Source organism: Mugil cephalus, chromosome 4, assembly GCF_022458985.1.
Source record: "Mugil cephalus isolate CIBA_MC_2020 chromosome 4, CIBA_Mcephalus_1.1, whole genome shotgun sequence".
NCBI lineage: Eukaryota > Metazoa > Chordata > Actinopteri > Mugiliformes > Mugilidae > Mugil > Mugil cephalus.
The window spans coordinates 23314947-23328671 of NC_061773.1; the positions used below are offsets into that span (position 1 = coordinate 23314947).

The following is a 13725-nucleotide window of genomic DNA, read 5'->3' on the forward strand; positions in this document are numbered from 1 at the left end:
CTAGCTTTAAGGCATCTTTATAGTCATATTCCACAATATTCTGACTATTGACATAAGAATTAATAAAAAAAAAATGTAGTAGGACTTGGGCCTGTAGAGGATTCTGTCAATAACTCACACACATTTTATTTTGTAGCTTTCACAGCTTAGGTTAGCATGTAGTAGTTTGTCACATATGACCTTAGCGAGTATTTGACAGTTAACGACCAGACAACACGGGGCCTCGGTTGAATCCCAACTCCTGCCTGCTGCTACTGTGTTGCCGCTATTCCGTCTTTGCTCCACAGCAGCTGTGCGGCCACAGCTAGTCAGCCACTCAAACTCTGCTCTCTGTGGATTTTACCTTTTCACTGACCCTCATATAATGGTCTGCTTCTAGGAGAAGGGGATGGATTCAGTTACGGGAGGTGAAGGAAGCAATGAGTGGAGACGGATGTAGATGTGGAGTCTTTTTTTTTTTTTTTCTCCTAAAAGCTGTGTTTTTGAGCCAGTGGCCGACAGGGTGCCGAGTTTCTACGAGTGTCAATGTGTGAGATTTCAGGTGCTAAAATAACGCTCTAACGGTTTTTCCTGCATAAGAGCAGGACGGTTTGTGCACCTGAGGATCGATTGGAGTCCTTTACTCCGTGGCTCAAAAGTCTCAATCTGCCTCTTAAGACTCAAACACACACCTAACACTGACAGCACTTATCCACGCAGCTGGAGAGCTGCACAGTCTCTTGACCTTAGTGTGTTGTGTGCAAAGCCCGAGACCATCAAGTCAAGTCCATCCTTCTTTCTTTTTTTTTTGAAAACTGTCAGAAAATTGTACTGGAAATACTGTATTTTGTTCTTTTGCTTCTCTTCCTGGATGAAACAGTGTTGCAAGGATTAAATCTACAGGTGGTTGGTCATTGCCTCAAGCCGTGGATTTTCAGTATTTCAACAGACCTTGATCATTGATCCCTGAAATTATACTTAATTAGGTTGCCTAAAAAAAAAAAAAAAAACAACTTAAAACACTCGTTTGTTCCCAGAAACACAAAATCAAACAAGGGAAATCAAAACGAATACATTTAATGTCAACAATTTAATTTAAATCTGGAACTACCCGGAAACTATGTGTGACACGTAAAATGAAAATGAATATTCAAGATCCTGCGTTATTTCTTTGTCAGCAGTCAAATTGAATTTATAGCAGTTTTAATGCGTTTGCACAAAAGGTCAGATCTCCTTGAGCAGAATCCTTCCACTGAAACGACATTTAGATGGCACTAAACATGGCATATTTGATCTGCTTATCGAAGGCTCAGTTGACAGACTTTGTTTATCAGTTATACAGGAAATACAGGGGCAGCTGTGGCTCAGTAGGTAGAGAGGGCCAGAGGGTTAGTGGTTCGATCCCAAGCAAGACACTTAACCCCCAGTTGTTGTTGTTGTTGTTGTTGTTGTTGTCGTGAATGTGTGTGTGCTTGTGTGAGAGAATGGGCAGATGACTGTAAAGGGCTTTAAGTACCAATAGGTAGGAAGACGCTATATAAACCCAAAGCCGTTTACCAAATATGACCGCGCTGCAGGTGTGCAGCAGAAACTTTTAACATAAAAGACATAAGGAAATGTTTATTTATCCCACCTATGGGAAATTACCTTGTCACAGCAGTGCAGAATTAGGTACGAAAATATATACAAGAAACAATAAAAGACAGTATTTGAAAGAATGCACAAGAATATACAGAACTCTGAATAAAATATAAATTGCTAAGAACATAGAACAAACAAATGGATGAACATAATCAGACATCAGAATTGAAATGTCAGTTAAATTGTTAAAAAGAGAGGTTTTCTCAGCATCAGATAACAGTTAAGTCCTGCTTATACCTCTGCGCACGTAGTCGAATCTGACACTCTCTGTAACAACCCCAACCAAACAATAGTTGGTGCTGTGTCTTTTTTAGTCCAGTTAATTTATTCTTCTGCTTCCTGTTTCGCTTTCTGCAATGGACACTGAAACTTTTGCCGAGGACGAGTCGTACAACAGCATGTACTTCCGAACCTCCTCTGTCATGATTGTATCAGTTTCCTGTTTTATTTTGTTAAGTTCTTGATTTCCTGTCCCTTGATTGCTCATTGGTTTCTCCTGGTGTGATTGTCCTCATTAGTTTCACCTGTGTTTTGTCATCTCTCTCTGTTGTTTCCATGCCACGTTTTTGTCACCTAGTCTTTCGTCCCCTAGCTATGTGTCCATGTCTTGTGTGTTTGCATCCTGCCACCACTGCAGCATCTTTTGTTGGATCTTTGTCCCGTTAATTAAACACTTTTATGTGGAACCCGAGCGTCATCACCATCTCTTGTCATGCACTTGGGTCTTCCCTTAAAACCCTAAACCTGAACCTGACATCCTCAGTCCTTGATGCATCTTTATTGACCCAAAACCGAGTGGACCAATCACGACTCTTGCGATCTGATGCATGTCAGGGTACAGCGTTAGGGTCTGAGTAGACTGGAGGTTTCTAAGGAGTCAGTGCATGGAGCTATAAAACACTTTGAGGAAACAGGACCATTTTATCTAAAGCATGATTAGACAGACCAAAGGTGACCATCAGAAAATCAATACAATGAGATTTGGTGATTCAACACACATACGTATAGACATATAGAAAAGTGTGGCACTGATGCCTCCCTGGGTGGAGTTTTTGTGTTCCCTCTTTGTCTGCGTGGGTTTTCTGGTTTCCTCCCACCTCCAAATACATGCACATTAGGCTAATTGGTGACACTAAGTGTGAGTGTGAATGCTCGTCTGTCTCTCTGTGTAAGTCCTGAGATGAATCGGCAGTGTGTCCGGAGTGTACCCCGCCTCTCACCCCAATAAAAGCTGGGATATGGTGCTTTCCATTTCTATTTAGAAGTCGGAATTTTCAACTGTAACGTCCCCTCGAAGTCGGATTTTCTCCTCAGAAAGTCGTAGCATCCTCACTACCCCCGAGTTGAGTTTCCAAGATGGCCGCCCCATGTGTAAACAGTAATTAGAAACTCCTGTAATATTCCGTTTATTAGCACTTCTGATTATTTTTTGTTGCATTAAATCCGTTGTACAGACAGTAGTTTTAGACATACATGTGTGGAAATGCTGTTACAGTGTAATGTAAGTTTTTCATGTGTTAGACGAGAACTACAAGCTCATGTAATGCTAACAACGGCTAAAAGCAATAACCTGGTAAAACCAAAACAGAGCGAAACACCATCATGGAAAACTGTGATTAATAGTGTATTTTTTTCTACATTTAAATTAAACAATTAAAACTTTTGAATGTTTCATAAATTTTACTCAAAAATCACCTAAGCTTAGAACTTAAGCTAATATGTTAATTGTAAAGCTAATATGACACAATGAGCAGTGTTGGGTAACATAATCAGCTATTCTTCATATAGCAATAATTTCAAATATCCTCGTCAATAAAAGTCACATCCGTCCTTAACCCTGGACCACAAAGAAGAAACTAATGAAGAAGCAAATGTGCAATCTGAATCACAGAAATCCTAATAATCCTCAGATGAGCTGCAGATGCAGCTCAGATAAACAGTAGGGTCTCTGGAAAATCAACTAAACAACATTCTGAGAAAACAGAATTAAAGAGAAACAAACATAATTTGCAACAAGTACACTCGTGCAACAAACAGACATAGTGCACGGCTTAAGATAAACACAGGAATAAAACGCAAAATCTAGTAAAGTTTAAGGGAGAGGACATTACGACATGATCTGGAAGGACTGGACAGAGAGTTCGCTAACGTTAGAGCAGCGTAATTTGTAGACATAAAACAGGCTTTGTAATTAGGTGCTACAGCTAACAGGGATCGAGCAGAATGAGGGCAGTAATAAGGTCTTTCGTGCTTAATAACCAGCAGCAGTCAGAATCAAAAGGTCACAGTGATACCAGAGTGTTTTTCACCGCACACACAGAAACAGCGGCGAGTCCGAAAATCTATACTGCAGACTTTGTGGAATTGCTGCCATGAAGTTGTCAGGTTCATTGGATTTGCTCAGAAGGTTTGCGAGAAGGAACGAAAGGAACATAAAAGGATGCTAGGAGAGCAGTTTTAATTGACTAACCTGACAGGCCCGCGTGTTGGTGATCACTTCATTAGCAGCCTTCAGACGGGACTGGGCTGCAAACGCTCTAGACTGATGCTCTTTCATCCACGTCTAGAAAGTGGCTAACGCCTTTTAGTTTTATACAGGATAAATTGGGGTAAAAAAAGTAAAAACTGTGAAAAAAACATAAAAAAAAAACAAACAGATTTATTCCTTTGGAGCCTGCGTGGATAGCAACCACTGAAGTAGTGACGTTTTAGCGGCTTTTCATCTCTCATTTTGAAATATATGGATTCCATTTTCTGGGCATTACAATTCAATTCCACCTGTCACCTTGAACGGACTAAAGGACTGAGGAGATTTAGTCTTATTTGACAGGCTGGCAGCAGTTTAGATATATAAACACAGACACACTGTGTACACAGACATTACCAAAGTGCACAGACAAAATAGATTTCCCATTGTACAATACAGCTGCATTAAGTCAGAAAGTAAATGAGGGGGAGCTGCTCGTGAAATACAGAGAGGGCTCAAAGTAAGGCACCGTTCCCCCTGTGTTTGAGTGTTATAAGCAAAATAAGGCAGCTGAGCTTTTGATGCCCTTTCTGATTTATCGAATTTACTTTCCTTCTTTGCTTTGCTTTGCTTTTTTTTTGCTTCAAACGCTGGTATTTCTGCCTTAAGGCGAGGGCCAGAAATATAAACGTACACCCAGGAATAACAGCAAAATACAATAGTGTGTTCACATATATAGATATTTTGTCGTTTCCTCGGTTCCCCAAGATTTCAAGCCATATTGGCTCCTGCAGGAAATATCCGCTCGCCTCTCATAAAGCACCTCACAGTCAGGGAAGCTCTCTAAAACGTAAAACAGACAGTTCATGAACCGAGCTTACGAGCTGAGCTGCGGTTAAAAGCTTTTCTCTGTGTGTTATGAGCAGGTCAAGACACGATGGATTGATTTGTCTCTACATCTTGGAGTAATGATTCTAATAATGAAGACGGTATTAGAGGAAATAAAGCGCAGAGGACTTTCTCTTTGAGCTTTGGTAGGAAAAATGGGGCAAAAAAAGTTAAACAGTTGTTTTTTCCGTCTAAATCAACAAAAACTTTACAATGTCGCCCTCATTTTTAAGGTGGAACATGTTCCTCTGCTGCAAAAAACAAATAATTTAAAAAAGTAAACAAACCACTTCATTCGCCCGAGCGCCAACAGTTGGCAAATATAAGATGTGTTTTCCTTTAATTTCTGTTAAGCTTTTTCTGTTTTCGCTCTTTCCTCCACAGAGGGATCCCAGGGAAGAAATGTGGCACCATCATCCTGTCTGCAGAGGAGCTGAGCAACTGTCGAGTGAGTAAGCCGCGATAATCTCCCCGGCCAAATGCACATTAGCGGGCAAACATCTGTTAGCAAAGCCTGGTTAAACAGACTTTGCTCATAAAGTGGAAGGAAGCTCCGAGGGGCAAATACGGCCGATCATTCGTAGCCATTCCTTCAGCCAACTCTGAGGAAAGAATAGTCACGTGTTTTATTAGCCCTTTTAAAACAATATATCTAACGTCTTGACTTTGTATCGATTCATTCGACTCAAGACAATAGTTTGTTCATGCGTTCTGTGAGGTTCGTCTTCGATCTTATACATTAAATAATAATTTTGCTAATTTACCGTTAGGGCTGGGCAGTATAGCGGTTCATACCGGTATTTTTTTTTCGTTATGACATGATTTTTTAATATACCGGCATATCGGTATATTTGATTACACGGCGTTTGGAACGAAGCGCCAGGAGACACTGTTTCAGACCGGACCATTTTCAGTGTAGCGCTTCTAAACACGCATGGTGCGACTACGTTAATACGAGGCGGTGAAGACGGACAAACGAAGCGGCAGAACGAGAGAAAGTGCCGAAAAAAAAGATGCCATGTGCTTTTTTTTTTTTAGGGTGGACAGACGTCCCCGATTTCTGAGGACAGTTCCCGTTTTGGGTGACCTGTCCCCCGGCTAAAGTTGTCCCTAACAATGTCCCCAAATGTAGCTTTTTATGAATGAGAAAATAAAAATATGTTCCACCTAGACTACAGTTATCACGCTGCTATTGAAATTAGAGACATAGCTGTTTAAATATGAATCACAATGTCAAAATATTTTTATTTATGTCAGAGCTGTAAATGTCCCAATTTTCCACATTAGCAGTCAGCGCTAACACATGACCTGTTTTACTGCTAGTGTGGGATTATTCTACAATATTTACTCATCATCACAGTAAAATAGTCCACCCTTGGTCAATCTACTGCATTAATTCCTCTCTCAACCAGTAGAAAATGCTGTGAACGTGTGACTATGCATGAAAACAAAACAAAACAAACAAAGAAAAAATACTGTGATATCATCAGAATTTTGACAAATACTGTGATTTTTGGTCATACATCCCAGCCCTAAGTTTCTGTTCTGGCTTCCTTACATGTAGATTAAGATAATCAACTTCACTGATTATGTCTACATGCACTTAAATTGTTTAGTGAAAAGATAAGATAAAAGTAGGATGTGTTATACTGTATGTGTCAATATATGAATCTATAGAGTATAATACCTGAATCACAGGTACCTTATTAGCAGTGGTAAAAATAACAAATTTATCTGCACATATGAATGATGACTTTACAGTATAAATGTATATATGTATGTATGTAGTACTGCATGTATATGACTGTGTGCATCTCTCTCTACTTACCTGCCTAGTGTGCATATTAACTTGCCCGTGTATCCACACACTAGTGCAACAGCTCATTACTTTTCTATGATAATTTCTGACGGTAAGTTTCTGGAGGGTTTGATTAATCGTCTGGTCTGTTTAATCAGTCAAAGCTTAGTCAGAAGTGCCATGTGCAATTCTCAACACCCAAAACAGATGTCTGACAGATGCCCTTTGTCTGAGTCCAGAATTCAAACTTCTTATTCAATACTCAAAACAAAGAATAGCTGAAGATCCCGACGGATCTGTGGGAAATTAGATTTGTGCCCAATAAATGACTTCAGCATTATTCTGCTATCAAAACAGCGTCTAATTGTTTACTGAGGATTAACTAATTGATTAACTCTCCTGCCTGCGTACCAGTCTGTCTCTCCGTACATCTATTTATATATCCACATAGTGTACCTGCTATCACACCTAGTACGACACACACTCAGAATATAAGAGATGGGGCGCTGCTATCACTCTGTGGGGCGACCCGCTGTCTAATTAAATGGCCCAAGAACATGATGGGGTGAGTTCTCACTGCCCCCTCAGTCAACTCTGTGGTGTAGCGCTCTGAATGCTTCACCAGCGTGCAGAGAGGGGAAGAGGAGCACGAGAACCAAAAAAGAGATGGTGGGAAATTAAAAAAAGTGATTGAAATGCAAGAGCAAACGAGCAGCGATGAGACGAGAGAAATAGATTCTGTATTTCTGCATGTGGATGAGATTCAAACAGACACAAAGACACCAAAGTCAATCTATAGATCATAGGTCTTCAACAGGGGGTCCGTGACCCCTAGGGGGTCCGCAGAGGTACTGCAAGGAGGTCGCAAAATCTTTGGTTGATTAGACATTTTTTTTATATATATATATGTTTTAATTTGAAAAACGTTGAAGCCTCCTACTATAGAGGATTATTTCACGGCTATAAAAACAGCTCCAGTGATGATAGTGTGAGATCGAGCTTTGGTTAATTAAAACGCAGCCCTGCCCGACCTCGTTGTCTGCAGCCTGTGGGGTAGACACGCACAATATTGTGTGTGTGTGTCAATATACGCAAGTGAAGTGAATGTGAAAGTGGTTTCTCACAGTCAATGGCCACGTGTAAACTTATCAGCCGAATGAAGCACCGTGCAGCTTTTTAGAGACTGTTAGCTCAGCGTAGTGTGACCTCCATAACTACACTGTTGTGTTCTGTCCTTTCATAACACCGTTTTTAACAACAGAGGCAAAAGCTACACACATCACATCTGTAACCACTAGTCAGGAAACTCTGCACCATTCACTTATCTCCTGCACCATGTCTGACTGATGGCTGCTCTTTAAAATTTAATTCCTCGCCGAGACCATCACACAGATGGATGCTTTTTGGGGCTTTGCAAACATTTTTACGTTGGGGTCTGTAATACACACTCTCTTTAAACAATAATTTTATCAATAGCTTTAAAGTAATATAAAGCATTTATATCTGAAATTAACACAATAGTTTGTATTGTCTTTTGTCCAAACACGGCTCAAGCTAAAAGATCCCTGCACTGGTTCTTTGTGTGTACTTCAGTGTTTCCCTCAAGGCCTGAGAGAGATTTGGCGTATTTGGAAACACCGTGCTCTTGTCCAGCATCTAAATTAAAGATCTCTGGGTTTTGCCAAATGTTTGTCTGCACAACACGAGTTTGTTAGGATGGACCCGCCGGTGGGTCTGGCAGGACTGAAGCAGTTAGCACACGTTTAGCATTCATGAACCATTATTATTCACCAGCTTCCATTCGTATTGTTGCTTTCATTCTCTCTGCAGTGGGGCAATATAATGCATTTGACTGAACCTCGTCAGCCTTATTTAAATAAGTAAAATAATGTTTTACAAGTCTGAAAGTACTTCAAACAAGCCCCAGTAGCTTTTTACTACACTCTACGTGTGTAGGTTCTGTAGCTTCAGTACGAGAAATAGCTGAAATCAAAGACATTCTGAGAGATTTTTCAAACTTTTTTTCTGAGTTTTGTAAGACGATCAAAACAACTGTCACATATCTTAAACATGGAGTTAGAGTTAGCAATTAATGAGCCTTGCTCAGCATAAAGCCTGCAAACACAGTCCCAAGGCCAAAATGTCTTTCCCCGTGTGTTAATGATGTTGAAAAAGAACAAAGAAAATGTTTCAAAAGGTAGCTGAGTTTAGTTTCCCCCGGGGCACTGGTTGGTTGGTTGGTTGAATCACTATATACTTTACCCATTACCTTGTCTACTTTCACTCAGCCAAACAGTAACATTAATAGCTAACGGCTATACACTGTTTATGGTTCGGTTGAGTGAAAGTAGACAAGGCTAATAACTTTGACAATGAAAGTCACTATAATATATTTTATAACCTCTTTCTCTCTGTTGTTGGCGTTTGATGAAATTGACCGTTGTTGACAGGATTTGGATTCATTCCCCTGTTAGCGTTAGCGGATTCCTTTTTCAGATGAGTGTGCATTGCAGTCGTACGTTTGCTGTATTTCAGGACTGACTTACATATTCTGCGAGTCACGGCAGAATGGGCTTCATTTTAAGTGAAGTATGTCCTCACACTCGTGGAACCGCTGCTAGTTTGGTGCAGTGATGTCACCTGTCCTCTAGGAGGCGTCCGTGTTACTTTGTTTTAATAACTTCTCAATCTAATGGCCGAAGCTTAATGAGTCCAACAACCAAATGTAGCCTAGAAAAGTTGTAATCATTAGGAATTAACAATAATCCACAGCAGACTGAGGAAGAGAAGTGTGAGCGTAGCTGTAAAGTAATTCATTTTAGTATATTTGGTTACGGCTCCACACTAATGCAAAATGTTTTGGGGGGGTCTGCAGAGAACCGTTTTCTAATCCCGGTCCTACAGTATTTCTTACAATTATAGCTCTCTCCCAGCCAGTCTAGCAACAATTTATGGGTGTTATGTTGTAAAGTTTAATAATAAAAGCCCGTTAAAATTGCACATATGAAGTGTAACGGGAGTACCGACCACCTGCTCTTACACAAATCAGTGTAAATATGCTGTAATTATAATCTGCATGACAATGCCAGCCCAGCTACAGAAAGGCAGCCTGAGCCTTGTCCATGTGAAATCCCTGATAGCAGAGTAGTGTGATTTTTTTACCCGGAGCATCTCTGTCTGTAGATGTGTTCCCTCTTGCCTAAAGATAAAGCATCAGCCAGCTGACACAAACCCAAGTGGATTCCATTTTCTTTTAATTGCACAAATTTAACTGCAGGACTGCCTTTCCATCTGTCATTTTGACCACAAGCTGTACAGATGTTTCCTGTATGGAAACTCATACAGACTGAATTTAAACCCCACCAGGGACCCCGGCGTTTTCTACCCTTTGTTAATAGTTTTTATATATTTCCTGCTCGCTTTCATTGTGTCTTCAGGATAGCCGCAAAATTCTGCTGAAGATGAAACATTCTCGACGGCTGCCCAAGTTCAAACGGCGTCTCCACGTCTGTTCGCCTCACTCCCCGTGTTTCCATTTACTTTGTTGTCTTCTTTGATGCCTCTAAACTTCTCCCCACATTGTGCAATACATCTAAAGGGGCAGCCGACGCCACATTTGGTGCCGAGCAAACTGGAACAGGTTTGCTCCCAGCGTGAACGGAGAACAAGTGCAAAATAGAAATATGCACATATATATATATATACATATAAGAACCAAATCTGGAGCGTCTGGGAGTTTGGGCGATTAGGAGATGCTTTGTGGTGCAGAAATCGCTGCATTCTACTCGTGTATAAACTACGTGGTGATGCATTCAGTGTCGCAAACCAGCAGGAAAAGATAAATCACAATCGTCTGCCTCTTGTGGACCTAAAGCACACAAGGAAAAGGGAAGCTAATTTCAAATGATTAATTTGTGGAATGACACATGTTCTGCCTACTAAACTATGCTATTTCAGGTCAAGGACCCCCAAAGATTAAGCAGGGACCCCTTTCCTACTATGGATCTATGTTAACCTCGGCATATTGCTATTTATAGATACACATTATTATTAGCATTTTGCATTCAATATTAGGCTATTCAAATAATACACAGGTTCACTTTTTTTTCATTTATTTCAAACGTGCGCAACAGTAGAGTGACACATAAAGAAAATAATTGGAAGATTCAAGTTATAACTCACAACATAGCTAAATGTCGTAGGGACAGTGAATCACCGAGCTATTTTTATTGCCTGATGGGAGTGAGCAGCACTGTTAGCTTCTCTTCTGCTAATATTAATAATAATAAAAATAAAGTATTAATAATATGCAGTATAATATAATATGCAGAATGCATCTGGGGTTTCACCTGGAGACTGAATAGACTCTCAGCCAATGGGGGGGAACCTGACAGAGTCAGCGTGTAACACGCGGCCTCCTGATTGGCTCAGCAGCGATAGGGGCGGGGCCTACTGTGGTACAGGAGGCTTAGATTGACAGGTCTTGCTGAATTAGTGAGGTGCTAGCTGAAAGATAACGTCTCCATTTGTCCCTTTACTAAAATATGTTGGATTCATGCTAATGTGCATTGAAAGACATTTAAATTTGTGGGTGAAAATTTAAAATATATACATAAAACATGTCTAATCAACCAAAGATAATAAACTCTGCGGACCCCCTAAGGGCCGCGGACCTCCCGTTGAAGACCTATGCTGTAGAGTAAACGTCTGCGTAGTCAGGTGAACACATGGAGGTAGCACACAAACAGCAGGGTCTCATTGTGTTTCCTGTAAAGTCCTCCTTTTCCATCGCCTTCCAAACCTCATCAGTTTGGCCTTAAGTTGATTGATTATTGTTCCCCATTCTTCATCTTGCCTTTGTCTCTGCTTTTATGTTTTTTTTTTTTTTTTTTTTTTTCTCATTCTAACCCCCGGAGACACAAACACAACGGCTCACACTAATGTCGGCTTTTGTGATTGCAGTGTGAATGCACCATGTTTATATTACTTTTTCTGTCTTTCCCTCATTAACTCCAGCGTTAGTGCAACTGTAACTCTTTCAGCTGTGACACACACACACAGACACACACACACAAGCCTCCTCTCCTGTCACAAACACTCCCCAGAGGGTGGGGAGGAATGAATCTCTACCTAGCCCGGCCCCCGTCTTTAAATATTGATACTCTGATTCTCTCCACATTAACGAGTGGCTGTTGATCACAGGGCTTTGCAGGAGAGTGTCTTCATGCCACTGAATGCTAATGAGGCAGAGGCAGATGCATATTTAATATCCCCAACACATTCCATCACCGTAAATGCTTTTATGTGCCTATTAGCTCCGCAGAGATTTCCGGGGTAGTGTCCCCGCTCGCTGACTCAGAGCAGCGACCCTGCCAAATTGTGCCCGTTCAAAAAAAATAGACTCTGTGATGGGAACATCTTCATCGGCAAGTCACTGGACGTCTGTTTAATTTTGCTTCTGTGTAGTAAAACCAGTGAAGAATTAGCTTCATGTTAGAAATCGATATATGAACCAACAGCTTTAATGCATTTAAACGTAGTCACCTACATCGTCTCTGAGGAGCAAAACGAGCTGGAACACTCATCCTCTGCTAATTTATCATGTTTATATTGAAATAATGTGTATCCACAAAAAAACAACAACAAAAAAAACATGTTGTAGCTGTGGTCAACATGCCTGATGTTGGTTTTAAGGCAAGTTAAACTCCATTTAAGAGTTAGCGCTAACAGCCAGAAAGGTTTCAGCATGAAAACCCACACAACTCCTTCAGGGCCACGCAACTGCTACACTTGTAAATGTTGCAAGAGAGCATGAGAGCAATGCTTTTGATCCTGTGGAGCGCGTGTCTACAGCGGATCCCAACGCAACGCCCACGCTGCGGGAGACTTGCTAAATTTTCAGCAGATTTGTGGGAGTAGCTGCGCAGTTATTAATGTCGTATTAATCTTTGAATTAGCCGACACACGCAACTTCAATAAGTTCACGCGCTCTCACGCCAGTGGAATGAGGCGAAGGCGGACTGCGCTGCTTCAATCATCGACCAATCAGAAAATAGTATTTGTCGTTGCCAGGTGAAATAGGAGCGCATTAACGACGCCTTTCACAAATGCGCGAAATTGCGCATTCGCCAAAGAGGAACTGGAAGTAGAAGTCAGTGAACTGGTAAATACTTCATCACTTGATTTATTATAGAGGGTGTGCATTGACGTCACTGCCGCCTTGGGCCACGCCCCCCTGAGTGGCAGAAACACAGTGAAATGTATCAGTAAATACAGAGTTCGGGGAAAATGTGGATTATCAGATCGTTAAGAGCAATTAAGAACAATTAGACTCGAGAATGATCCATACTAACTAGTATGGATTTGGGAAAAAAAAATCCAGTTATCTCCAACTGCTTTTCAAATCTGTTGGTGCAGTCAATCGCACAACAGCTGTTCCACATTTTTAAAATTAATTTTACAATTTAGATACTATCAAAGTCTATGATTCATAATCTCCATGTTCAACTGTTGCTTTTTGTCACTCAGTGGGCGTAACCATGGAGATTTGGCTTGCTGTGATGTCACGTGCATACTCTCTATTATTATTATGATTATTATTTTACAATAGTTGCTTATTACAGTCTAGGAACTATGCAGGATATTTGCTTATGAATCATAGTGGGTTGTCTTCAATAAAAAAAAGTCCTCCATCTGGTATTGTGTACAAACAGCACGCATGGGTGCTGGCCAGGTTGTTTGTCAGGTGTCAGGAAAATCGACCATTTATAAAAAAAAAAAAAAAAAAAAAAAAGATTGACTGAATAAATTTGCTGTGACCATGCAGCCTTATTTATATTTGCCTCGAGACCAGTGTAAAGTAAATCGCAGGCATCGAGCATCCAGGGAACGGATGTCTACACGAATGTAATCTGTCCCTACAACAAATATTATCCATGTTCACATGTTCGGG

The 13725-nt window shown here is 40.7% G+C and overlaps 1 protein-coding gene across 2 annotated transcripts in view; it reads left to right on the forward strand.

The window, feature by feature from the left end:
- cpne5b (copine Vb) overlaps window positions 1-13725 on the forward strand; it is a 138205-nt gene that overhangs the window by 79598 nt on the left and 44882 nt on the right. For both annotated transcript variants that reach the window (XM_047583689.1, XM_047583690.1), the window contains one exon: window positions 5360-5423. In XM_047583689.1, coding sequence (XP_047439645.1) covers window positions 5360-5423 — 64 coding nt within the window. The remainder of the gene's footprint in view (window positions 1-5359; window positions 5424-13725) is intronic.